Source organism: Patagioenas fasciata, chromosome 1 (assembly GCF_037038585.1).
Source record: "Patagioenas fasciata isolate bPatFas1 chromosome 1, bPatFas1.hap1, whole genome shotgun sequence".
Taxonomy (NCBI): domain Eukaryota; kingdom Metazoa; phylum Chordata; class Aves; order Columbiformes; family Columbidae; genus Patagioenas; species Patagioenas fasciata.
This window is the reverse complement of record NC_092520.1, coordinates 34,666,623-34,691,669: the sequence shown is the minus strand read 5'-3', so window position 1 is coordinate 34,691,669 and position 25,047 is coordinate 34,666,623. Positions and strand designations below refer to the sequence as shown.

General features: G+C 39.9%; 2 protein-coding genes across 6 annotated transcripts in view; one reads left to right on the top strand and one right to left on the bottom strand.

Annotated features, from left to right (window-relative positions):
- The window catches only part of ELF1 (E74 like ETS transcription factor 1), a 90,744-nt gene extending 90,201 nt beyond the window's left edge, over nt 1-543 (bottom strand). The window contains exon 1 of one of the 2 annotated variants that reach the window (XM_071805883.1): nt 404-543. The gene's annotated coding sequence lies outside the window, so the exon portion shown is untranslated. The remainder of the gene's footprint in view (nt 1-403) is intronic. The other variant, XM_071805890.1, reaches the window with a different exon arrangement.
- On the top strand, nt 523-25,047 carry WBP4 (WW domain binding protein 4). 4 transcript variants are annotated; one of them, XM_065846734.2, is made up of 10 exons: nt 523-657; nt 6,855-6,927; nt 8,368-8,430; nt 8,530-8,653; nt 9,455-9,667; nt 10,406-10,461; nt 13,546-13,612; nt 15,579-15,706; nt 16,727-16,974; nt 19,821-25,047. In XM_065846734.2, coding segments are annotated over exons 1-10 (1,182 nt in total). In that variant the 5' UTR covers nt 523-655; the 3' UTR covers nt 20,029-25,047. The 4 variants fall into 4 exon arrangements, with proteins under 4 accessions (XP_065702806.2, XP_071662025.1, XP_065702869.2 ...); XM_071805924.1 differs by lacking the exon at nt 6,855-6,927 and having other exon boundaries at nt 583-657; XM_071805921.1 differs by lacking the exons at nt 523-657; nt 6,855-6,927 and adding an exon at nt 6,970-7,849.

Here is a 25,047-nt window from a genome sequence, read left to right as displayed (position 1 = left end):
TCCCGGCCCGGCCGCGCGAAGCCGCCGCTGCCCTGGGACGGCGGGAGCGGCAGCGCGGGCGGGCCGGCGGTAGGAGGAGGGGGGGGGAAGCGGGCGGCACCCCCGGCACACGCGCTGCCCAAACTCCTTAGAAAGTTGGCAGGGGCGTCCGGCCACCACCGCCACCCGCCCGCCCCGGGCTCGCCGCCGCCTCCCCAGCCCCTTCGCACCCCCACACTCCCCCCCGCCGCACCTCGCGTCTCCCACCGCCGCGGTGGGGCAAGAACAGCCAGGCACAGGGTGCTGCGGGCGGCCGGGCTCGAACCGGCGGCTCTGCGCGGCTCGCTCCCCGCGGGGGAGGCACGGAGCCTCCCCGTCCTCCCCAGCTCGGGGCTCGCCGCACCTTGCGGCGGGCGGCACTTACCCGGCGGCAGCGGCTACTTGTCCGAGCGGCTCCCTGCAGGGCGCTCGCCTCTCCCGAGGGCAGAGGAGGAGGAGCGGACGAAGGCAGGAGGTGGGGAAGGGCGGGGGAGGAGAGCGCGGATTGAGCCCTCCCGGCTCCCGTCGCCGCGTTCCCTCCCCTCCCGGCCCGGCCCGCCCAGCGGCGCGGCTCGGCTGGCTGCGAGCGGCGGGGAGCGGCGCGGCGCGGTGCGGTAGCGCGGCTGGGGAAGCGGCGATGTGAGTGCTGGGGGCCGGGAGGGAGTGGGCAGCGCCGGCCGCGCTCCGTGCGTAGCCCCCGCCCAACCTGTGGGCCGGGGCCGGGCTCGGACTCGGGCAGCGCCGGCAGCGTGCGAGGCAGGCGCGCCGCGGGCCGTGCGGAGGCCCTGGGCCGGCGGGCTGCGGCTGTGCCCCCGGGGCTGCCGGCGACCCCCACCTCGCTGACCGAGTTGTTTCGCTCTCTCTCTCTGGTCTCTGTTTCCTTCCGCCCTCCCCCCGCTCCTGTTTGTTTGTTTCTGCTGCACTTTCGGCGCCTTATCTCTCGCAGACACGCCGGGCAGCTGCACCGCCCGCCTCGGGGGACCGGGCGGCCTGCAGCGCTCGGGTGTCGGTTCCCCCGGGCCCTTCCGACCGCGGCCTCTTGGCGCTTCTGGGTGAAGCGTGTGGAAGAAGAAAGCCGCGGTGTCTTAGTTTTGCTGGCCATAGCGACCTCTCTTAAGTCTTTAATTAGAAAATTTTCGTTAATGCCTGACCGCGTTTGGGGGAGGGGGGTAAAAATGCTAAGCTTTGGTCTTTTATTTAATAAGAATGTTATATGAATGGCATTTGCTCGTTTCTCTTACTTTTCATGATAGCCTAACTTCCCTGCTGAAAAAAAAATCTTAACCAGATCAAAAATTTCTTTAGAAAATAAACCATTTTGATGGTTTCTGCGAGCCTGTCTCGCAGACTGATGCGATATACAGCAGCGTTCTTAATTTTGGTTACTGCTAAAATTATACCTGCACAGTGACCCAATTTATGTTGCTGGTTTTTTCTGCTCTTTATCGTATTCTTCTTGGCCTAACCCATATCCTTCTTCTGCATCTACAGCTGCAGACCTCTGCTCTCAGTAGATATCCCTGACTTCAGATATTTAACTTTTGAAGCCTGACTCAGGCAGTTCACTTTAGGTTCTTTGTATGGGGAAGAAACACAGACCTATGGAGTTCAGTTTGCTTCTCAGATGCCAGTTTAGGATGGAAAGACTGGTGTTTTGGAGATGACAGTCTCCCTCTATTGACATGGAGAACTTAGACAACTCAATATCTCACTTTATAGACTACTAAAGTTAGAGGAGATGAGCTCTGTTGGAGCTCTGTGTGTGCAGAAGTCTGCCTGTCCTTGTGCATTCTTGTATAGTGTTTAAAATATTTGTAGTGTTACCTTTCAAATTACATAATTTACAATTTGAAAAAGAGATCTGGCAAAGCAGATCCATACAAATGATCTTCAGCACCAATGCAGGTCAGACGGAGCAGCTTCTGCAGACTCTGCTTTTGGCTCAGATTGTATTTTGGGACATTATGATTTGTATGTTGTTCTGAAGGGGCCAATATAGTAATAAAAAGAGGCAACCACTTGGGTTGTAAATTAGAATTTACAGGATTGCCAAGAATATAGTCAATTTGAAGGCCAGAAGAACTAAACCCTTCACAGAACTGCCCTATTTCACGTGGATAAAAGTCCCATCTAGTACTATTCTGTAAGACCCCACATACATATTATGTGACATATTAGAAGGCAAACAAGCTAAGGTTACGTAGGACAGCCTCATGTACTAGATGTGTCTGGGATGCTGTTTTCTTGAGTCCTTATTTTTAAATACCATTAAAAAAAATTAAGGGTATGTATCTAAGAAGAATTTTTAGGGTGGGATTAGTGAAGTATGAATGAATGGAATTGCTGTGAATTATTGGAAGCATGGGTCACTGGGACTGTGGCACTGGAACCTACTGGAACCTACTTCATAGTACAAGAAAACCTTTTCATTTTTGCCCTCCTTTCCTGCCAATTTTAGCATTGCGTTCTTAGGTCTTGCTGATACTGGGATAGTTGAATTAGAATTAGCTGTTCTGGAATGGCTTCCCATGTGGAGGAGTGTCTGTTGTGAAATATATGTGATTTTTTTTTTCTTTCATTCTTTCTACTTCTTTCCGTCACAGAAGTATTATTTTTCTTTAGAAGTACACAGTATTCCCAAATAGCATTTATTAGTATTTCAGGATACTGTCCTGTTGAGTGGCTGTTACAGAACAGCCACAATGGTTCTGAATTAATTTCCTTCTGTAGTCAGGAACTTGAATCTGTGTTACTTACTTCACACACCTGTATTCAAGAGGATGATGCATACACAGGCTGTTCAGTGCTCAAACCTGCAAGAAAGCTGGAAGGTATTAACTTGGTGTAAAGTCTCCAGAGGTTGTAAATATTAAAAACAAAGAACACTGCTGAGCATGTGTATGATGCTTATTCCCCTTTAAATGCTTATAATTTGGATAGCTATGTCCCTGATCCAAACCCTGCTACATCCCAGTCAAATTTCAAGTTCAGCGTTTCAGAACAGAGCTATGCAAAGCAAATGCCTCGAGATTTTGTTTACATGGCCAATTGTTTTTTCTTGTCTTCAGAGACACCTGAAACAGCTGTTTCTTTTTTTTCCCCTCCCCACTATCTCCTTTTAATTTCAGCCAATATGAGGCAAGAACAAAAACCTCCAGCTCAGTCTCAAAGTAAAGGGGTCTCAGCTGAATGCAGCTTCCGTATGAGAGTTTCTCAAGCTTCCCGATATAAGGAAGGCTGACTGTACCACCTATAAAAACATTAATAACACTGTAAGTTGTGAGGAGAAGCAGCTTGCAGGTGGACAGTTTGGGATCCTGGACCCCAGTACTGCTGGAGTTACTCTGCAGGTCGCTCTCTGAACATTGTCGACAGAACCCGTCCCCTTGGTGTGCTTCCAAACGCATGGTTCGCATGCAGTAGGAGTGTGTAATGCTGTCATTGCAGCGTAGGCTGTGTGATTCTCATGGATCAAGAAGCAAGTTATGCAAATAAAAATACCTGAGTTTCAGAGTTTCCTCTCTGAGTTTCAGTGTTTTCATATCTTTTGAAATGGTGAATGTGGTGGATACTGTTAATGGAGAGTTGCTATTTGTTCCTCCCTGTCTTCTCACTCCTGAAGTTTTAAATGAATTTCAGAAATCTGAAGATGGTTGTAACATTGATTCTATTTGTATTATACAGCTGTTTGCAGCAGAGTTCATAATTCCATTAAAGTTTCAAGAAAACAGTTTGATGTTTACGCCCTCTTTCTCCCTCCTTCCCCTTTAGCCCTCTGAACTGTTGCACATTCTGCCCTGGGTGCTTTGACCAGTAAAAGCTGAAATAAAATCACTGTTCTTTAGGAGACATGCATTTCTTGCAAGTTTGTACAGGATTACCAACTCTGGCTGAAAGTTTACAGCAGTGTGTCTAGAAGTTGCGTAGTATCCATCTGTTTCAGTCCCACTCTGTTCCCTGTGTGCCCAGTAGCAGGTTGCCAAGCTGACTTGCAACTCTGGAAAACTGGGCTCTGAATGGGACTTTGTCAAAACCCTTTTGGGGAGGTAGAGCTTTGCAATAAAGCTTGCACAGCTGTCAGGATCGGTGTCACTAAGCCCCTGTTTGGATAGCCACGCTGGAGTAAATGTGTACAGTGCTGAAGTCTCAAACCTGGATGAGACAGGTTTTATGACCTTTGGGCTGTGTTAGTGAAAGGAAGAAAGATGGATGTGGTGGTCTTGGCTAGCTGGGCAGCTTTCTGGTCCTTGACAGGCTGGCCCAACTGTAAAGCTGAAAACAAGAATCAAGCTTAACTGTACTGATGTAAGCACAGGCAGAAGAAAAAGTAGTCTTCAGAGCTGTACCATTTTTACTGCAATGACTTTTAAAAATAACTGTTTCCCTTGATTTGTACACAGTTATTCTAGTATAAAAGACCTCTGTACCACTTTAACAGCATCTATTCTCAAGCCTGTATTTGGCAGATTAATAAAAAAATCACATACTTAAACATTGTCATCAACCTGGATTAACTTTCAGGCTTGTGACCAGAGCCTGTGAAGCACTTGTAGCATCTCAGCAAAGTGAGGTCTCACTTCAGTTGCTGCTTTGCAGGCTCCATCGTTGTTACAGTGGCAGATGGTATTCAGTGGATATTTCAGCTGAGCTTGCTCTTTTTTTGAGCGGCATGAACTCAAGGGGAAAATGTTTATAAGAATTACTCAGCGTATAACACTCCTCATGCCAATAAGTCACAGAATTGGGATCATAATTTACACAACTCCATTAATCATGAAATGCAGGATTTGAGGTTTCCAGGTTATCAGGTCTTCTGCACAGAGTATCATTTACATTTATTTTAAATGTAACAACAGAGAGCCAGCTCCATTCTTTATCAAAACCAGTAGGAGATGAAGACAAAAGGCTGCTGTCATCAAGACCTGGATTAGTACTAAACCCAGGTGTGCCCTCAGGTTCTCCAGCATGATTACTCTCTGTGTAGCTACAGAGGTTTATGACATGTGATGTCCAGTAGCGTTTAGGAGAGAAATCAGTGGAAAATACAGCTGTGAAAACACAGCCAGTCACACTCTCAGGTCTTGAATTTTGGTGGGTGCAGCTGTACAGTGTTAATTTTAGCACTTACACTTGATTGTGTTGAAAGAGCTAGCCCTTTTAGGTTAAACCTAGGAATATGCAGTTGTTCTTGCACCTCTGAAACATTTAGTGATGCTCTTTTAAAATCTATGTGTTTTCTGTCAGAATTGTTCCATTGCCTTAGGAAGGTTAACCCACCTTTTAGCTGGAAAGTTGTCTTGATGATGTAGAAGGATTTAGAGACAGTGTAGGAGCTGTAGTTCAAATAGGAAAAAGGACCTAGAGGTATTTCTGAGCTCTGAGTTTCTCACTCCCACTCAGCTGATTTTCCAGCCACAGTACGATTTCGGAGGCTTTGGCCTTAGTACATTTTGATATGTAAGTCTCAAAAGCCTTTTTAATTAAATGTGTGACTGAGTAATCACCCAATTTTAAAGTACACAATTTGGGGATGAGCGGATTTCTGTTTAAATCAGGGAAAGCCCAGCTGCTGCTTCTTAGCTTTCCAGAAAATTGCTTGGAAAGCTACACATTTGTAAGATGGTGTTGCTTATAGGTTGATATATTTTTGCAGAGCATATTCTTCATACTTACACTTTTATGTAATTGTAGTCTCTTATAAATTATATTTTTACATTAAGCACTGGTGGGAGACTGTATTTTGAGATCTGCTTAAATTTTAAGAGTTGAGGCAATCAGGTCTGTTTCTGTTATGAAAGATCTGCATGCGTATATCACAAGGTTTGAGGGTGATATTGTTGTGCATGGAAGAAGTTTTGGTTTTATTAGAATAAAATGTCAGGTAGTATTTTCCTTGAACTCTGTATGTTGATCTTCAGACAGAAAGGGAAAGATTAATTTTTTAGACTGATCTTTTTTAATGTTGTCAGTCTAATCTTGGTTTTGTGTTCTTTTTGCCCCTCATCCTTTTTAATTTTAACTTAAAAACATAGAAGTCTGTTGCTGCAATGTGTTCTGTTGAACCAAAGCATTGCATCTGTTGCTGCAAGCAATGAGAAATGGAATTATTTCTGCACCAGCCTGGCATTAGAAAGCATTTTTGATGAAGAAATGGTCATTGGAGGGTTTGTTTTATTGTTAAATACTTTTACAAAATAATTTCTGAGCTCTGAAGAGTTTCCCCTGAGTTTCCTCACACATATGCAACTTACCTAAATTGCATGGTTCAGAAACACATTTTTACACTGAAACATGCAAGTAATTTACTACTGTGTCTGTGACCTCACAGTAGCTCGTTGTCCAGAAGTGCACCCTTGTGTTGCTGAGCTCACTGTGTTGTACACTTAAAAACATTTATTGCATGCATTTTTAAAAACAGTGCCCGTTGCACTTTTCTGACAGTTTTGTGTTTAATTAGGGTATCTAGAGCTTCTTGTTTAGCTTGCTTTGTCTCATATTTCTGGTTTTTACGGCATCACCTCCGTTGTAAAAATTTTGCGTTTTCGGGGGGGTCAGATGGGCACAATCCCAGTACCGAACTGTGCTTTATGGGACACAGTAGTCAATATGACTATTCTTGCTTTATCTCCATACTTTGTTTAAACAAAACAAAACACACACACACGCACAAAAAAAACCCCACGCCTTAGCACTGAGTCACCCAAAGAAACACCTTAGCACTGAATCACCCAAATATAATTTTAAAGCTATATATATATATATATATATATATATATATATAAAGCATGTGGTTTTGATTATTGTTTCAGATTATACTTTTTTTTTTCTCTCCCCAGGGCCGATTACTGGAAATCTCAGCCAAAAAAATTCTGCGATTACTGCAAGTGCTGGATAGCAGACAACAGACCTGTACGATGGTCTACTATACTATGTCAATTATTTTGAAACACTAGGAATTTAAATCACAGGCTTTTAAGATCACTTTTGATACTCATCTTTTGATGCATGACATTTGTTGTTTAAAAATGCCTTTGTAATACTTGTGATATTCAAAATATATTACATGAGAGCCAGGTACCTGCATACAAGATGGTGTGTGCTGTTCTACTTGGCAGTACAGATAAGAATGGAAATATCTGACCCTGCTTTTTCTTCAGATTCTGTAACTTAACTTTTGATCTGTCTTTAAACTTTATTCCTAGCCCTCATATGCATAAAGAAAGCAAAACCTGACATATGTCCTGTTTGTATATGGTAGGCCTGGTCCAGCCAGCACTCTAAGCATTTAAAGCAGGTTTCTTTTTTTCATTTTACACAGCCCACAGAAACATTAGTGGGTCACAAAAAGGTGTTTCTGACTTAAGGTGCCTTTTGCAGACTATGAGACTCATTGGCTTCTTATTTAGAAATAAATTTTGCATTCCTGACTCAATGCCAGGGCTACTCCTGGAGCTGAGCTTCATCTGCTTTACAGTTAGATACCTGCAGTTCAGAATGACAAGCATGAGCTGATTGGTTTAGGTCTCTTTTTGTAGTCACTGGAGACAAATATATGGTAAAGGGAGAAATTTGGGTAACTTCCAAAGTCTGTCTTTAAATGAGATGAATCATACCTGGATTATTTGGTTTGTGCAAAGAAGTTCCATGGTCACTAGGTCAGGCTTAGGCACCTAACATTTGAACACCTGAATGAGCTCAGATATTTTTTTGTGTGAGAACCACATGAGGACTCCCACTGCTGTACCTGTTGAGCTTCTGAACTCCTCCGGTTCCTTCTGGCTTCAGTCCTTCTGGCAGCTTTTTGGCTTGCAGACTGTTCTGTTGTCCTTAGGTATCCAGCTCTCCCACCTTGCCTTCTTTTCTCTCTCAGATCTGCAGGCTGGTTTAAGTTCATGGGGTATTTGTGGAGCATAGCATGATCTAAATAAGGACCATAGCTAATATTATGAATTCTAAATAAGGCATATGTTTTTAAAAAAGTTTGCATGAAAACAGGGTAAAAATAAATCAAGGGATGATACTTAGAAAGAACAACACGGAAACGGAGCTCAGAATCTCTGTTACTTGTCTCTGACGTGTACTGAACAGCATTATTTGAAAAATTTTAAATCTTATAAATACAGACCATGAAATTTCATGATAGCATTTTGGAGTGTTACTGATTTTTTTTTCATAATTTGTAGATTGTTTCTCAGTGTTTCTGAATTCCTATAGCCATTTTATAGCTGTAGTGTTTGCAGTAAGTGTTTTCAGAACAGGTTACAACTAAGTTTAGTATAACTAAACTTTAGCTAACTAAAATTAACTAAATTAATATTGTATAATATGTGGTTTTTTCTTGCTTTTAAGAGCATTGACTTTCATGAAAGAGGAAAGAATCATAAAGAAAATGTGGCAAAAAGAATTAGTGAGGTAACTCATATATCTTATTTGCATGAATACTAATTTTTAATCTGTTTCATTATCATCTTTGTTTAATGTATTCTCCTGGGTGTTTTTGTTTTGTTTTAGATTAAAAAGAAAAGCTTGGAAAAAGCAAAAGAAGAAGAAAACATGTCAAAAGAATTTGCAGCAATGGAGGAAGCTGCAATGAAAGCATATCAAGAGGATTTGAAAAGGCTTGGAATTAAGCCAGGTAGTTCATATAGCTGCCAAAGGATTAAAGACAGAATTGAAAGAATATTGAATAGGAATGTTTTTTCTTAAATTAGGCCCTAGGAACATGAGAGAAGGCCTACAGGACTGTGTTTGCTCCTAAAAAACCCAAACCAAACCGAAACCTCCCAAAAAATGGAAGTCTGCAGACTGTCAGTAGTAAGAGTTGCAGTACAGAATGTTTTTAGCTACAGTGTCTTCTCCTCCATGGAACAATCCGATTTGGTGTAGAAAAATTAAACAATGTGATAACAAGAAATAGGCTGTAGTCAGCGCTTTGAATCAGCGGTGAAGCCTCCCTTACTTTATTTTATATTTCACTTTTGCAAGTTGGAGGCGAAAGTTCCTGTTGTAAAGGAGAGTTTGGGTTCCCACTGGTGTCAGGCAGTGGAGATGAGAATCTCTTACTCAGCTTCCAGTTCAGCAAGTACCTTTGTTCTGTCCATGTGAACAAGTTATCCTTTAAAAAAAGTTTGTAGTTTGAAGTTCCTGTAGAAACTGTCTTTTTCATAAGTCTTTTATTTTCTTGTTGTTGTTGTTTAATTAGAGCTCATTGGTCCTTACAGTTTTTATGTTGCTCATTTCTTGATATTTGGACTTTCTTTTGACACAATAGTATTGCTACAATGCAAGATTATGTGAATATAATCTTTTAAGTTTACTTCTTATGAGTGTAATACTCATAAGAACAAAACTTCCTGTTTGCTGTTGCTCAAGAGTGACTAATATTTAAAGTCAGATTATTACTCTTTTTTTAAAAGGAAGTATTATTTTCTTTAAGATGAAGTAGGTCCCAGTTCGACACAGAGTAAAACACAAGGTAACACAGTGGAAACTAAAGTAAAGAAAGAGAAGAAAGAGAAGAAGGAAAAGAAAGAAAAGAAAAAAAAGTCATCTCAAGACACCTCAGTGCCATCAAAAAGTGAAACGAAGGAGTGGGTGCAAGGGCTTTCTCCCGAAGGCTATACATATTACTACAACACAAAAACTGGAGGTAAAAACTAGTGAGGAGCAAATGCAGATTTAGTTATTGGATATAAATGAGAAAAGTCTACCTTCATCTCTTTACTGTTTTGCTCTCTCAGTAGCAAGCTGATGACTAAAATATGAACAATTAGATGGAATTTTGATATTTAACACTCAGGATTTAGGCATCCAGAACTTCGAATTGGTTTTGCTGTTCATTAATAATAGGAGAACGCAGTAATTCCAGAGTTCCTGGAAGTGTTTAGCCTTTCAGAGGTTAAGTGTATAAAATATACCTGTGTTCTTGCTAAAGGAGCTTACTTGTCGGGAATGTGAGATAAATTGACTGTGCCCAAGTAATAGAAAGGTTATGGATTACTGTTACTATTTACCGTAGTCTTTCCTCATATAAGATAAGTTCCAAAAGGTAAAAATCTTGTGTGTTTAGTTTCTTCTACTCTATGCTACCGTTAAAAATAAAAAAAAAACAACACACACCTTTTTTGTACCAAAATTCCCGTATCTGTGAATCAGTCATAGTTTAACAGAATCTGAAGGTGGTTATTCCAGGTAAAGCCAACTGTAACTGTGATACTTTGGTTTATTGTTATACCATAGTTTGATCAAGGATGTTTTATATTCCATTGAGGTGCATCTATATAACTCGTTTGTATGTGTGCACGTAGCAGCGTCATACCCTTTAGATCTGTTTTTTCTAAATATTATTAAACATTAACAGAGTTGAAATATATTTTTGTTTTTTAAGAATCACAGTGGGAGAAACCTAAAGGATTCCAAGGCAACTCTCAAAACTCACAAACGGTAATCAAATACTATTATTCATACTTTTCTTTGCCCTTGTAAACACTTATAAGAAATAAGCTGAGCAATCTGCAAGTCTTCTGATTGCATAAGATAAATTGTTTGCTCTTAGTAAATTTAGGAAAACATAATTTGAATATATAGAGTGTTTTATGATATGCTTGATGAAAACTGAAATTTTACTCGCCTGATCTTTTTTGGCTAATTTGTTTATCAAGAGAAGAGAAGTGATGTAGTGGTATTTGTGTTTTTACAGAATATGCTTTTTTAAGCTTCAGCCCATAAAATGGAAAGCTTTGGGGAAATTCTGAATAAATTCTGTTCAACCTTTTGTGAATGAAATATAATTTAAAAATTCAAATCATAGACATTTGAAATAGTTAAGACTCTTTTATCTTAAGAAACAGATTGCATTGTCAGATAGTTAAAAAATAAGAAGAGTACTTGGTATTTGTGTTTGCTTTATGCTGCAGTTATGTGATGACTTGTCTTTTTCATGGGTTTCTTATGGTCATGGAACCTATGTGTAAGCAACTTTTTAGCATATTACTTTATTTTCTGTATTTAAGGCACAGGAAAACTTGCAGAATAGTCCAAAGACAGAAAGATTTCTTATTGTTATTATTATAATCTACTTATCACTCCAGGATTTTTGTGCTTCACAACATTAGAACACTTCTGTTAAGTGATGTTGCATTTTCCCATGTTCAAGATAGGCATCATAGGTACAGTATGATTTACAGTCAGCATTGTTGGCTAATGTTGGATTTTATGGTAGAGATCAAAAAACCTGGCTTTGTCAGGGTGCTTGACATTCTGTAACTATATTGCCGCATCTCAGAAGGAAGCCTATGCTTGGTACTGGGTTACTTGGAATCACAAGAGAAAATGGTTATATTTCTGTATATTTTTAGGCAATTGAATCAATTCACAATATGTCCATGAGGTCTTGTCTGCCTGTTGAGGCAGTGTTTTATCTCAAAAATGCAGGCTTTCTCCAGCCAGTGTTCATTCCCAGGAGACTGCACACTTCGCTGCCCATCATACACTACTCTGGCTTTCAGATTCCTTTATCCTGCGGTTTTGCACAACTTGTTAACCAACACTTCAACTTTATCTCTTCAGTCAAGGCGTAGCTTTGCAATATTCAAAGTCAGGCTTACTGTAGCCTTCCACTGTCCTGTGCCTTATTTTGTATGGTCCTTGGTGCATATTTGCCCTGACAGTGAGCTAGTTCAGGGAGTAAAGACACCACAGTTTAGGTTAGTGCTTTGTGGGCTGATTTCCTTCCATCAACTTTCTGCGTAATCAGTGAAATGCTGGTGCGGGGGGGAGCAGATGGAGGAGAGAAGGAGCTCCCTTCTTGGCAACAATTTGAAGTTAGCTCATCTGGGCTATATCGTAAAAATACACCTTTGGCCTCAGCTATCTCTCTCATGCCACATGTCTGTATTTTACCATTCCTCCCTCACCCTGGCTCAGTGACTCTGTGGTGTCTAGAGTTATTTTCGCTGTTGCTAAAAGCAAGCATTTGATTGCTCCCGTATTTAGTCTGAGCTAAAGATATTGGGAACATTCCAGTTCTCTAACAAGGACTCACTGCCCAGAAATTAAAGGGCATGCTTGTGAGATATAGTGCAAGTGAGATTCACAGGCCCTCCTTATTTTAGAGCATGTTAGATTGCTGCTCAGACTTTGCAAGAGGTGGAGAGAACAGAGTAAAACAAAGGCATGTTATAGACTACCTGTAACTTCATTTAGATTGACGTTATACTTGTTAGCATTTGTGTAGTAGGATACTTGGTATGCCTAGTGTCAAGTATCTGCTGAAAACCTCGAAGAACCCAGTCTAAAATTCTCAGGATATAGCTCTAACAAAAAGGGTACGTTGTACTTAAGACTAGTTTTTTGTCCTCTTTCTGTTTACATAAAACAATTTTTCCTTTTGCTTCTTTTGTTAAAACTGGCATACTGAAACTTCTAAGAGCAAAACCTTGAGGGAACTTACTCACTGAATGCTTTCTTGACTTTGCCCGCTGTGAACCTACTGGTACAATTTTTCGTGTTTACAGAGCGAGTGCAAGAGCTTTAACTTCTGATTTTGTTGTGTTTTTAAAAACAATAACAAAGTTTAATTAGACTATTAAGTAAATATGTACGTATGTGCGTGGAAAAGCCCATCTGTATGTGTATGTTTCTGTATACACACACACACGGACATTTATTAATGCAAAAATAATGTATGGTGAAGCTGCACGGATGTTCTGCCTAATATGGTGAGCAGGAGGTACTTAAGGAGCAGTGAAGTACTATGTGTAAGTGTTGATGAAACTCAGGTTCTTAAGGAAAATCTTAAGTTATGTGTAATGACCGATTAGCTGAGACTGATTCTGCAACACATCTTTATTTTAATTGTGTGCATCCACAAAGCCAAACCAACAACTTCTGCCATATTTCATATGTATTTATTAATCAGTAGGGGAAAACAGTGCTATGTTGAGATCAGTGATTTACTAAAGAAATAGATTTGTTGGCATGCATTCCTGCAAAGGTTGATTCTTCAGTTATTTTTGGTGAAGATCTATTTTGGGATAGATTTTATAAGGTTTTTTGTTTGCTTACGTTTAATTTATTGTAGTATTAATATTTATTGGTACTGGTTTTCTGTAGCCCTCACGAAATTCTGAGTCTTCCAGAGAATTTTTTTGCCAATCTCTACTAAAGATAGTGGCACGAACAGGAAATTACAGCCTCAGGGGTGAATACTTTAGAAAATAAAAAACATGTAAAATATTGACCTATATATAAAAATTGGAACTGTATGACAAAATTTGCTATACTGCCTCATAGTAATTATCCACTGTTTGAAAAAAAAAGTATATGTGCATTTGCAGTATATTAAGTTAAGCAAGTCAATCTCATTTGAGTCGAAGGGGGTATTTTCTAAAAACTTTAGGGGTTCACGCTTTAAAACAGTAAAATTATAATGAACAAAAAATACTCAGGGGTTGAATAGTCTTACAAGTGATACTTTGGCTGATCCTTAAAACTCTTTTTTAACTAGCTGCTATATCTTTTTCTTAGACAGCAGAGTGGGTAGAAGGTGTCACTGAAGATGGTCATACCTACTACTATAACACACAAACAGGAGGTAAGAAGAGCTTGTTTTCCAGTTAAGCTCCGTTTCAGAAGTCAGAGTTTTGAGAGATGCGTTTTGTTCCGCAAATAACTGCATTGTAAGGCCATTACTAAGTTTTGTATTTTTTAAGCTGTTACGTTAGTTGAAGTATACTTGTTGCTTAAGTCAGCGCTGGATTTATAGCTGTATTGTCAGTGTGTATTGCATTTGTGCTTCATATGGGTTTTTTTTAGATATTCAACTTGTAACTCTAAAATATGAGTTAGTCTTTTCTACATATATATTGAAATTATTGTTTGGAAACCAGAAAGGGGCAGAATCTTGTTTCGACAGGTATGTAGGACTGAATAAAAAGCTCCTAAACTTCTTCTCTTTTTGACATAGCGTTGATAAAAGCGTCCAGAGTCTTACCTCCTACGTCTTTTCCTAATTCTTTTCCCTACATGGGGAACTTTGTGGTAACTCCTCTAGAACAGGCATCTGTTTTCTAAATCTGTTTGAATAATTTTAAGGTCAGTGATGCCTCTCTGGAGAGCAAATGATTTTATGCTGGCTATGAGTTTTCCTTCTGCTGTTAGGTATGAAGTAGCATTCCTGATGATGCCAAGAATAGAAAAAAACCTCACAACCTTTCAGTTTTTCAGCATGCCGCTCCCCCTGCCTTTTTTCTTTCTTTTGAAAGGGAAATGAGATGCTGGTTATTTTTAAACATTGCCTTCTAAGTTCAGATACATTTTATGCCTTTGGTTGGATTGTTTTTTAAAGTTCTTCATGGATGCATGACACTCGTGAAGAATGTCTTTGTAATTGTATTTGGCAAAACTTTGGCTAGTGAGATTTTAAAGTGATCGCTTGCTTTTATATAGTTATAAGTATCTTGGAAATGCTTGAAAATGACCTGTCAGTTCTGCTAATGCTAATCCCACCCTCTGGAAACAAGGCAGAGAGTTAACCAAGGGGACTGATCGAGGTGTCTCATCTTGGGTGTGTAATTTAGGAGGCTAATGTCACTAGGCTTAGCTCCTGCTACAAGTCCTGCTGTGGGAGGCTGCACCCTACTCCACTGGCTCTGTGTGGCATCGAGGAAAGTGAACTTTCTCAGTTACTGGTCTAAAGCTACATATATGACAGCAGTACCCTTAGGAGGCTGTTTTGTTCATTCAAAGCCACTCATTGCTGGTTTCTTACACCTTTACTTCTTTGAGAGACATCTAGAAGCATACCTGTTAAATGTTGTTTTCAGTTAGGGATTTCTTTGGAAATAGATAAAATATAGAAAAATAGTAGTTTTATTACATGTGAAATCTTATATAAAATTATAGGTTGAAAGTTGGTGTACTTTTGTCTTACTGTTACTAAAACCAGTTTTAAGACCACTGACTCAACTTTTATTTAAGTATTTCCTCTCAATATATTTGCTGGAATACTACCTGCTTATTGAAAATGAGGTCATATCCTGTAGATACTTCCATGTCTTTTCAGAATAAGGTTTGTATTTCCTTGCTTACTTGACAGCTCTTTAATTAAGAGACCTAACGTTACTGAGCCAAGTAGCACAGGGAAGAGGTTTGTCTGCCCAGAGAGCTGAGGCTCGCGGTTGGTGTTCTTCACCTCATCCTGTCTTTGTAATCAATGGACAACTCAAATCAAATTGGCATCTCTAGAGGGCAATTTGTCTGTCCTGCATTAGTGTGAGAGGGACCACAGTCTTGTGGATCGCAGCCCACCATGCATGATATTTTGCTTTTCAACAGTGAACTCAGCTGTCATGACAGTATCCCTGCTGGGAAGTGAAATGTTATCTTTCTGATTATGTTTACTAAAACAAACATACCGAACAAAGGCAGAAGCTTTGTGCTCAATCATTTGCTGCATTTTTGCATAAGGCAGCACTGCTTCTGGAAGGTAATGTTGTCAAAGCAATGAGAGATTTGAGTTAGAAACATAAATAATGTGGTTATTCAAATATCTTGGACAGTATCCACATGGGAGAAACCAGCTGGTTTTGTTTCATCTTCAAACGAGAAGAATCAACATGACAAGGATTCTGACTCAGACTCAGAAGACAGTGAAAACGAAGAACAGAGTTCAGAAACAAATTTAAAGGTAAATTCTCTCTTCAGATTTATTTTACATAGAGTATTTTCTAGCGTAAGATGATTTATCTCTTGTGGTAGGCTGTACTCATTGTAATGTGGTCAAACCGTATGACTGAAAGTAGAAGTTTGCACTTGTTTGAATAGCAAAACTAATCTTTATTCAATTATTTGGCCCATCAGTGGCACTGTTGCCAAACAGAAAGCATGATCTTGCCTTCAGCCCACCAGGAGCTGATTGAATTCTGCAAGAAACGTCATGTTCTCTGAGAAAGGTCACTGTCATCTCTCTGAAAAAAATCCATGAAATTATGTGAATTTCAGTGTGAGGCTATGTCTTATAACCTTCATTGGTAAATGTGACTTCTGGGAGACCTTCAGGGAATGCCGTTGACTGAAAAGGACATGATTGTAGTTTCCTTGTTAATTGAGAAAAACATTGGCAGCACGTAGCATGAAACCTGTATCAATTATATATTTTTGTCTTCAGATTTAAAACTTAAGATAGAAGGTGTGATTATGGCTCTGCTTGGGTCAGATAGTGTCTGAAACTGGTAGTTCAGAACAGACAGAGACAATATCAATATCAAACGTATTCATAGACAGGTGTTAATTCTAAAATATCTATTTTTGTATCAGTGTGCATCATTAGAAAATACTGTTAGGTATTAGCTGCAAAGTGTGTGTATCTGCATGCACAGAAAGCTGTGTATGAATTTTTGCCTCTTTAAAAAAATGCTAAATTGTTTTTAAGTAAGTTCGTATTGGCTACTCCTTGCTAACTTCAGCCTTGATAGATTGGATTTTCCAACTTTAACTTTTTGTAACATTTAAGATTTTTTTTTAAACTCTGTATGTGATGAAAGCTCAAGGAGAGAAATTTAAATACTTTCTTATGAGTTTATAATTTCAAGTTGCTCTTGGTTGAAAAGTATGAATAGTAGATAATAGTAAATAAAAGATGTAAAATAAAGCTACGTTGTGTTTTTATTTAGGCATTTTTGCTTAAGGTGGGTTTTTTCCTCTTTAGAGGAAAGGAGATAATGGTGACGAATCAGAGGAAGGGAAAAAACCTCCCAAAGCTAAAAAGTTAACTCCTTATGGGAAATGGCGAGAAGTTAAGCCAGCAGAAACTTCTGATAAAGAGAGGAGTACATCAGCTTCTCCAGAAACCTCCAGTGATGCTTCTAACAAGACCAACACCTTTGGAAAATGGAGAGCGCTTAAGGAAGCAGATGCAGAAGAAGAGAAAGAAAAAGAACAAGAACAAGAACCAAGGTGAGGATCTTTTTACTGTTGTTATTTTCATGACACTTGCTTCCAGAATACTTCTTTCAAGAACTGAAGCTTTTTCTTGTGAATTCTGGGAGAATTAGCACAGCAATGGTTGGAAGCGTAGCCCAAATACAGTTCTTTGTGCAGTGATTATTTAAAGTAACAGCTCTCCATGGTGGATAGTGATGGAGTTTTGGTTTTAGTGTAGAAGTTCTCCATGAGTACAAAGTAAATTAACATGATTTAAAGGATCATTGCCATCCACCATTTTTCTCAGAGGCTGAGTATCAACTATATAAATGTAGTTAATCTAAGTTTATGTTCCTTATCATCTCCTTCAACAATGTGGTTCATCTGCCTCAGGAGCTCTTGTGACTACGTCTTCAACTGTCTCCAGCCTTGAGCAACACAGGCAGCGTCCTCAGGGCCTCCAGCTTCCAGGCTGAATTCTGTTTCTTTCTGATGAGTAATTATAATAGCTGGGCTAACTATGCCTGGAGTTCAAGATCTGTCTTGATCTTCTAGGGCCAGCAACAACCTGATCCTGATTGTACTGGGTTAGCATTGCTTTGAATTCTTTCCCTATGGGATCAATAGTTGCTGACATAATGAGTATGCTTTTTTAAACTCTGAGCAATTTCTACCTAAGCCTGATGATTGTCTGAGTTACTTCCGCAATCAATGAACTATTTCTCGCTCTGTGGTGTTGTACTGACTCTTAACTGTTCACTTGAAGGACACGGCCTAAAAACACTTCCAGTTTTTTGTCTTACTCTCACCCAGTATTGCAGTAAAAGACTTCTGGTTGAACTGTTTTTATTGCTCCCTATCTTACCTCATTTGAAAACAAAGTTAAGCAAATACAAAATCCGCCACAACCTTTTCTGCTGTCTCTATGTGAAAGTCCTGGAGGCTCTTATAACGTGGTGGGAGACACTTTCTGTCATCATTTAAATAAGGAGAAGAAAGATGAAACGTGTAATCTAGTTATGCCAGTTTTAAATCTGGAAACTGTCTTTCCTGCCCATGTCTGACTGATGTACTGCAGATGTTTTGATGACATGCATCTGATCAGAAGGTTGGTTTTGTTTTGTTTTACTGTATGATGCATGTTTTCGTGTGATGCAAACTGTCTTCTGTGGGCAGTTTCTTGTTATGAGGCCCTCTAGAAGTCTGGAGAAATTAGGTTTGGGAGAATGAGATCAGTCTTTTTGCTCATACTTACACCATTCAGCACCATTTTAGTTCTAAATTATTCAGTTGATAGAGCTTTGACACCGTTGGAACTAAATTACGCACTTCTTGGAGATGATAATGTCACTTGATCGGTTCACGTGACACCTCCTGTACTGGACCAGCTAACTGCTCCTTGAATTCAGAGCTGATAAGTTCTTTTTGGTTTTTGGAAAGCACTGTCCAATAGAAAGTGCTTTAAGCTACTGGACCTTATACATGAATCTGTACGTTAACACACAGTCTTGATAAAGACACACTTGTAACTGAGCATCTCCCTTATGAGGAAAGGCTGGAGGAGCTGGATCTCTTTAGCTTGGAGACTGAGGGCTGACCTTTTTAATGTTTATAAATATGTAGAGGGTGAGTGTCAGGAGGATGGAGCCAGGCCCTTCTCGGTGACGACCAATGACAGGACAAGGGACAAGGGTTACAAACTGGAACATGGGAGGTTCCGTTTAAATTTGAGAAGAAACTTCTTCATGGTGAGGGTGCCAGAGCACTGGAACAGGCTGCCCAGAGAGGTTGTGGAGTTTCCTTCTCTGGAGACATTCAAAACCCACCTGGACACCTTCCTGTGTAACCTCATCTGGGTGTTCCTGCTCTGACAGGGGGGATTGGACTGGATGATCTTTCGAGGTCCCTTCCAATCCCTGACATTCTGTGATTCTGTGAAATGGCAGGTGTACATTATTTTCTTTTGACTGAGACTAGGCACAGTGCCCACCACTTTCAGGGGGTTTACATTTTAGGGATACTGCAACAGTTGCATTTTCCTGACTTGAATTAAATCACATGGATCATTTTTGTGTGCTCGAGCTGATCTATGTCTTCCTTGAAGCACAGGACCTGAAACTAGGTGTAGTACATGAGCTGACATCAGACTAACATTCAGTAGTACTGAAGGGTTTCTTATATGGATTGACCAGGAACACAAGGTGTGTCTTTACAGTAGTGTTATGCTGGTGGGATCCCTGATGGACTTGTGACTTAGATAATTGTCTGCCAACTGTTCAGTTGTTCTCCATCATATGTTTGTGCCATGGGCTATTCTTGTAGAATACAGCGTTTTGCTGTTGACCTCCTAAAACTGATTGGTCATTTTTAGACAATGTCTTTGATTTGTTCAGATCAGTATTAGCTGTGATCCTGTCTTCCAGAGCTGCTTCTCCCAACTTGGAGTCATTGGCTGATTTTCTAAGCCTCTTCTCTGTTTTGTCATACAGACCCTCAAGGATGGACACCTATAGAAAATTACTCAAGAGTATTTTGACAGTGAGCCATTGCTAGTTACTCACTGAGCCCAGCGTTCTTAAATTTACATGCATGCAGCCCTCTTGTCTTTTACAGGACTACGTACATGATGAGTGCTTGGGCCTTGCTATAAATTCTGTAGAGAATGAGGTTTTAGTTTTTTACTTTTTATGCCACCCCACACAGAAGAAACAAACATGGGTTTTTTTTCTTGATCTCTGTCATTATGGTGATCTTGGCTAGAAGACTGCATCTAACTCAAAACTGTTTAGACAATTAAATAGGAATGTTGCTGTCTGCAGTACACCAGGTTGTTTTCTCCCTGTGGATTAAGCTGTTTATGTTTTCCTCTCTTCTCCCAGTGACAAAGAGGACCTGGAGCTTCCTACTACAGAGAGTGACAGTCTACCGCCTCCAGTGATAGAGCTTCCAGAAGATGAGACGGTGATATTCAAAGAGAAGACAGTCACCTCCCTTGGAGACCTGACAGAAGGGGTGCCAACATTTAAAAAGAGGAAATTTGAAAATGGAAAATCTAGAAACTTAAGACAGAGACTAAGTGATCAGTAATACTTAACAAATCATTTCAGATGCTGTTTAAGCTAGAGTGAATCAAAAGTTTAATATTTTAAACAGGCTTTTATAAAGAAAATGTTGGATAGAAATTAAGGATTTATAGGTATTAAAATGTGAGTTGTAATGTTTTTTATTTTATTTTGACGTGATTGATTTTTAGAATGGAAGTTTGTGTTATATTACTTGCACAATATTGTAAATACAGTTATTTTTCATTTAACCATGCCATCTAAGTTTTATTTGGTCTGTGTATGCTGTTTTAAATATATCGTGTAAGGTTTTTTACTCCTTTTCTAATATAGGAGAATGTAGTAATCCTTAATCTGGTCAAAAAAAATGATGCAGATGTTTTATTTTTACAGAGGAACTGGATCCATGACAAGTACCAGAGAGTGAAATCATCCCCCCAGATTGTTTATGTGGAGTAGTTTCCCAACTAATGAGTAAAAATATTGTGCTCACTAACCTTTGGCTTATGGCTTGCAAAAGAGTAGGTGGTGAGAGTGCCAACATTTCAAATAGATAATTTGAAAGCTGTTTTCAGAGGAGTTAGTCACATCAGTGCCACTCATTTGAAATGACGTTCTGAAAGAAATTATTTGTGTAGGTGCATGATAAGTGTACTAAACCTCTGCAGAAGGTTTAAACCTGTTGAATCTTAGCTTTCAATAATGGCAACAAAACCACCCCTGTTGGAGTAGATATTTCTGTGGTGTCTTCCTGTTGTATTTTGCTTTATTATCATCTCTATTTGAATTTTTCTTTCTTTTTTACACGTCAAGTTTTCTCTTCTTTTCGTCTTGTTTTCTTTTTCTCTCTTTCCCTGTAAAAAAAAAATAATTAAAAAATCACCAGATATTTTCATGAAAAAATATTCCAAAGACCTGGGCCCTGCTGCAGCACACAGCACCTTTTTGAGGCCGATGGGTTTTGGCTGCTGTTAAGAGCACACTGAATAGTTGCAGGTTTCACTGAGCTGAGAGGGGCACAGTGTATCGAAGCATCATCATTCTTGGTACCAGAGGGAGAGGAAAACAGAAGATGGATACGCAGAACTGATGACTGTGCTGTCCAGGCTGGCTTGGACGTTTTCTTGAGGGTTGTAGATTTGATTTCTTCATTTGGTGGGACTGGTTTGCATTTAGCATCATCAAGATTCGTTGGTTTTGTAAGAATACAGCTGCGCTTATTGCTTCTCTGGGTACCAAACAGCGTGCCAGAAAAGTTCAAATCGTGAATCAGTTAAAAACATGTCTCTGTTCCTAAAGCTCCCAGTGTTTTGTGCTGGAGAGTCTCAGTCAGAAACAGAGGGTGCAGTTCAGACCGTTGTCAGAGTCCAGCCGCAGCAAAACAGAGCTGGTAACTGCTGACCTTGAACTTCATTGACAAAATGACTGTTGATCTGTCAGTCAGTGGAGAACGGAATACAAGACAGGGAATCTGGCTTATTGTGTGTTACAAAGGAAGCTAATTATTTTTTTTTCTATTCTGTGACATTTTCTGTGCGTGTAGAAGATAATTAAGTATTGTGTTTAATCCCATGTGTTTCTTTGGCTTCATCGAGGTTGTTGTATTTCTTCTGATAGATAGAAATGTGAAAGTCTCCTGTAATATCTAGCCCTAAATTGTCATTTTGAGATGCAGGATGCGTGCTGGATGCTCTCACAAGCACAGATGCAGAAGTGTACATGTGTTCCACATGAAAGACCTCCCGTGCAAGGCCGGAACAGAAATCTTTCTAGTGAGGAGAGGTTGCCAGATTTCCTTTTCATAAACTTATTAAGCACTTTGTTAAAAGCAGATTTTTCAGCTTTTGTTCCTATTCTTGTTTCAACATTACTCCAGCAGCTAGGAGCCGGCTCTAGCTTCCAGCCTCTGTGTTTGTGACCAGTTTACACTCATTTCCTCCCAACTTACTCAAGGATTGCCCTTCAGCTAAGTAGCTTTTCTTCCTCTCGAATCCATCACGTCTTTTCTCTTGGGAATCAAAGCGTCCTTGCGTGATTGGACCTTCAGTGCTCCACCAGCACTTCTCTTCACCCATTCCAGCCTGAGTTTGCCAGGCTCTTGTGTTCAAGCAAGATTAAGGCCACGCCTGATGTCACTAATGCTTCCTTAGCGTATTGGAGATAACTCTTGATACGTCCCTAAACCACGTTTGCCTTTCACATGACTGCATCGTGCTGTCTGCTGTGGCTGCCCTGTGATTCCCCAGGACAACTGGCTCTTTCTGCTTCTTGGCCATTGCCGACTGCCAAGTTAACAGTGATCATGCTTTCCTTTCAAGCACTTTTTTTTTCCTTATGAATTTGTTTTGTACTATTGTGCTCATCCTGCTTGTGTTACTTCAGGCCTGATGTGTATTAATTCCTTTATGATCTCTGTAAAGTGATTTTATTGTTTATTAGTACAGTTTTATACAGTAGTACAGCTTTTTGCAGGCTCTGCTTTCAATATCCTCTGAGGACATCTTTCCCCTTTCAGTGAGATTCCCAAAATATTAGCATCTTAAAAATGTCTTGTCACATTGAAGTGGTCCTAGGCAGTGATTTAAGATACCTGTAACTAAATTGCTCAAGCAGATGTTTAAAAACATCTGAAAATAAAAGTGTTCAAAACTTGGTTGAGGAGCTGCTGTTAGTGTAATAGGAACCAAAGGTCTTTCTGAAGTGCTGTGTTAAATAGACAAACTAAAACATTAAGAAAAAAAAGATTGTGTTTTCTTTTTTCACTGCTAGTAAAATTACTTTAAATATTATACACTTGCTTTTGCTGATGTGATTTCTAACGCCTGCATTTCACAAGGAAATACAGCACTTCTCTCTCCACAACCTCTAAAAGTCACTTTGAGAAGAGACCAATTTATTCTTTGTCCCTAAGTGTAAATTGTAATAAGGGCCAGTTGAATCAAATTTGGTATATCCAAAGCCACTGTTTAATTTTGCACCTTGCTGTCATTTCATTTCCTTATTGTGTATCTAAACCAAATATTTTCTCTTCTATACAAAAATACTGTCTTCTGTGAGATTTAAGGCAGACGCTGCTTTCCCAGGACATCTGTTCTGCACAGATCTCTCTCCCCTCTGTGCTGTCTCCCTGCAAAGTCTTCTAACTTTGGAATTTGCCATAGGAATCCTTTTGGTATTACCATCATTATACATCTCGTCTGCTAACCCTTCCTTGGGCTGTGCTGGATCCTGACAAAGGAATGTTCTTTTTACTGTTTCCGAAGAACAGCATTTTCAGAAGAATGTTTTGTTTTCTGACAAATCCATTTTACATTGTTTTTATCTGCTTGGCTGCTTTTATTGCAAGCTCCTTGAATGAGGACTACATCCTTGACTTTATAGGCTGTCGTAGATATTATGAGCAATATGAGAAGGAGAGTTGGAGAGAAAGGGGGAGTCATTGCCATTTCTGATGGTTTCTTTTGTGTGGTTTTTGAGCAAGTCAGTTCACTCTGTGTTTTTGTTTCCTTGCCCCATCTTTCACCTGTGGTGTCTGTTTAGAGAGACAGCTTCGCAGTACAGGACGCTTTTCTTTGGTGTGTGTGTTTTTATGGTAGAGCCTGCCTGAAATTGGTGATGCTTTTAGCAGCAAAGTTATTGCATATACTAAAAAATAAAATGATTTTGTTGGGCATTTGTTATGCCAGGGGTTGCGCAGAGACCACCTGCTCGATTTGACCTGAGTTATAGAATATTCCTTGTTCCTACATAGGCTAAGGTAAGTTTTAACCCTTCACCTGGGAATTTGTAGACTAAATTTCAGACTTTCCCAGGAAGGTAAAGGTTGCTTTTTGTTTGACCCTCATAGAGAGAATCTGTGCTGCAGCATCATCCAGTCCCAATATTCAGATACAGGAATTGGAAGGGCTGGTCATGACATAGATCTGAGTTAAATTCACTAACCTATGCATGTATAAAAACAATTCTTTTTTTTTTTTTTTTTTTAAACCCTGAAAAAGATGTTACTTCAGTGCATATTTTGGCATCTCAGAAATGGAGTAAAAAACTATTTCACACTGCTTCATTTCTATGATTTGCTTTTCGAGTTGTGCCTCCCCTTTTTAGTACTTTTCTCCTTACTGCTGTCTTCCTCAAACCGTCTTCCTCCAGTATTCCTATATATGCAAATCTACCTATCACCGCTGTGCCGCCTCTCCAGCGCCCACCGTCTCCCTGCTCCGCCGGGACCTTGGGAAAGCTTCACGCTGTCTGACAGGGGCCACCGTGTCTGCAGACCCCGGCTTAACACCGACCGCTTCTGCTGCCCGCTTCCAAGTACGACCTCACCTATTTTCAAACACCACACAGGCGATTTCAAGACCGAACTGCGTGTGCTCTGTTGATTTTCGTGATATTTTTTTTATTCCTGAGACAGATTTCATTCCATTCCATTGCTCATCCTTTGATCCCTTCGCTTGTTGGTACAAAAGTTGTCTGTTAAACCTTCTGCTACTTGCTGCTGCAAGGCTTCGGTTCTGTTTTGTCAGCCGTATCTCTCCAGCCTCTCTTGTATCTACCTCTGAAGTCCTGTCTCCTTCTACCCGCTAAATTATTTAACTTAGGAATTGTGTTAACTATTTGTGTGATTAACAAATTTAGCTTTGTGAAATGTTATGGGATGTAACTTGAATAGAAGTTTCTGTGCAAAGCAAAAATATTGCAAATAAGCTGAAAAAGAAGGGTAGACTTGCCTAAGAGGATTCCCAGACAATGTCAGCAAACACAGATTTGATTTTCCTTGTAAAAGCAGAAGTAGCCTATGTTAAAAACCAGCAGACAGCATTACAGAGACCAGGGGCTGAAGACAGTGGATTTTAATGGCTTGCTTAGCCAAAGATACAGTGAAGAACAGCAGGGTGATTGAAAAGCGCTTGTTTTAAAGTATTGTCTGCAAAGTTAAACAGCTGGTTTCTCATTAACAGCTTCTGAGTTGCAATTACAAAATATTGGAAGCTCTTGGAATTTATATGAAAATACAAAATAAAGCTTTCATTTGAACAATCCA

Excerpts from the sequence above, each read along its gene's own strand:
- WBP4 (XM_065846734.2), top strand. Across the intron at positions 8,654-9,454 it reads AAGGCTTGGAATTAAGCCAG|ATGAAGTAGGTCCCAGTTCG; the intron begins GTAGTTCATATA and ends ATTTTCTTTAAG. Across the intron at positions 15,707-16,726 it reads GTTCAGAAACAAATTTAAAG|AGGAAAGGAGATAATGGTGA; the intron begins GTAAATTCTCTC and ends TTTCCTCTTTAG.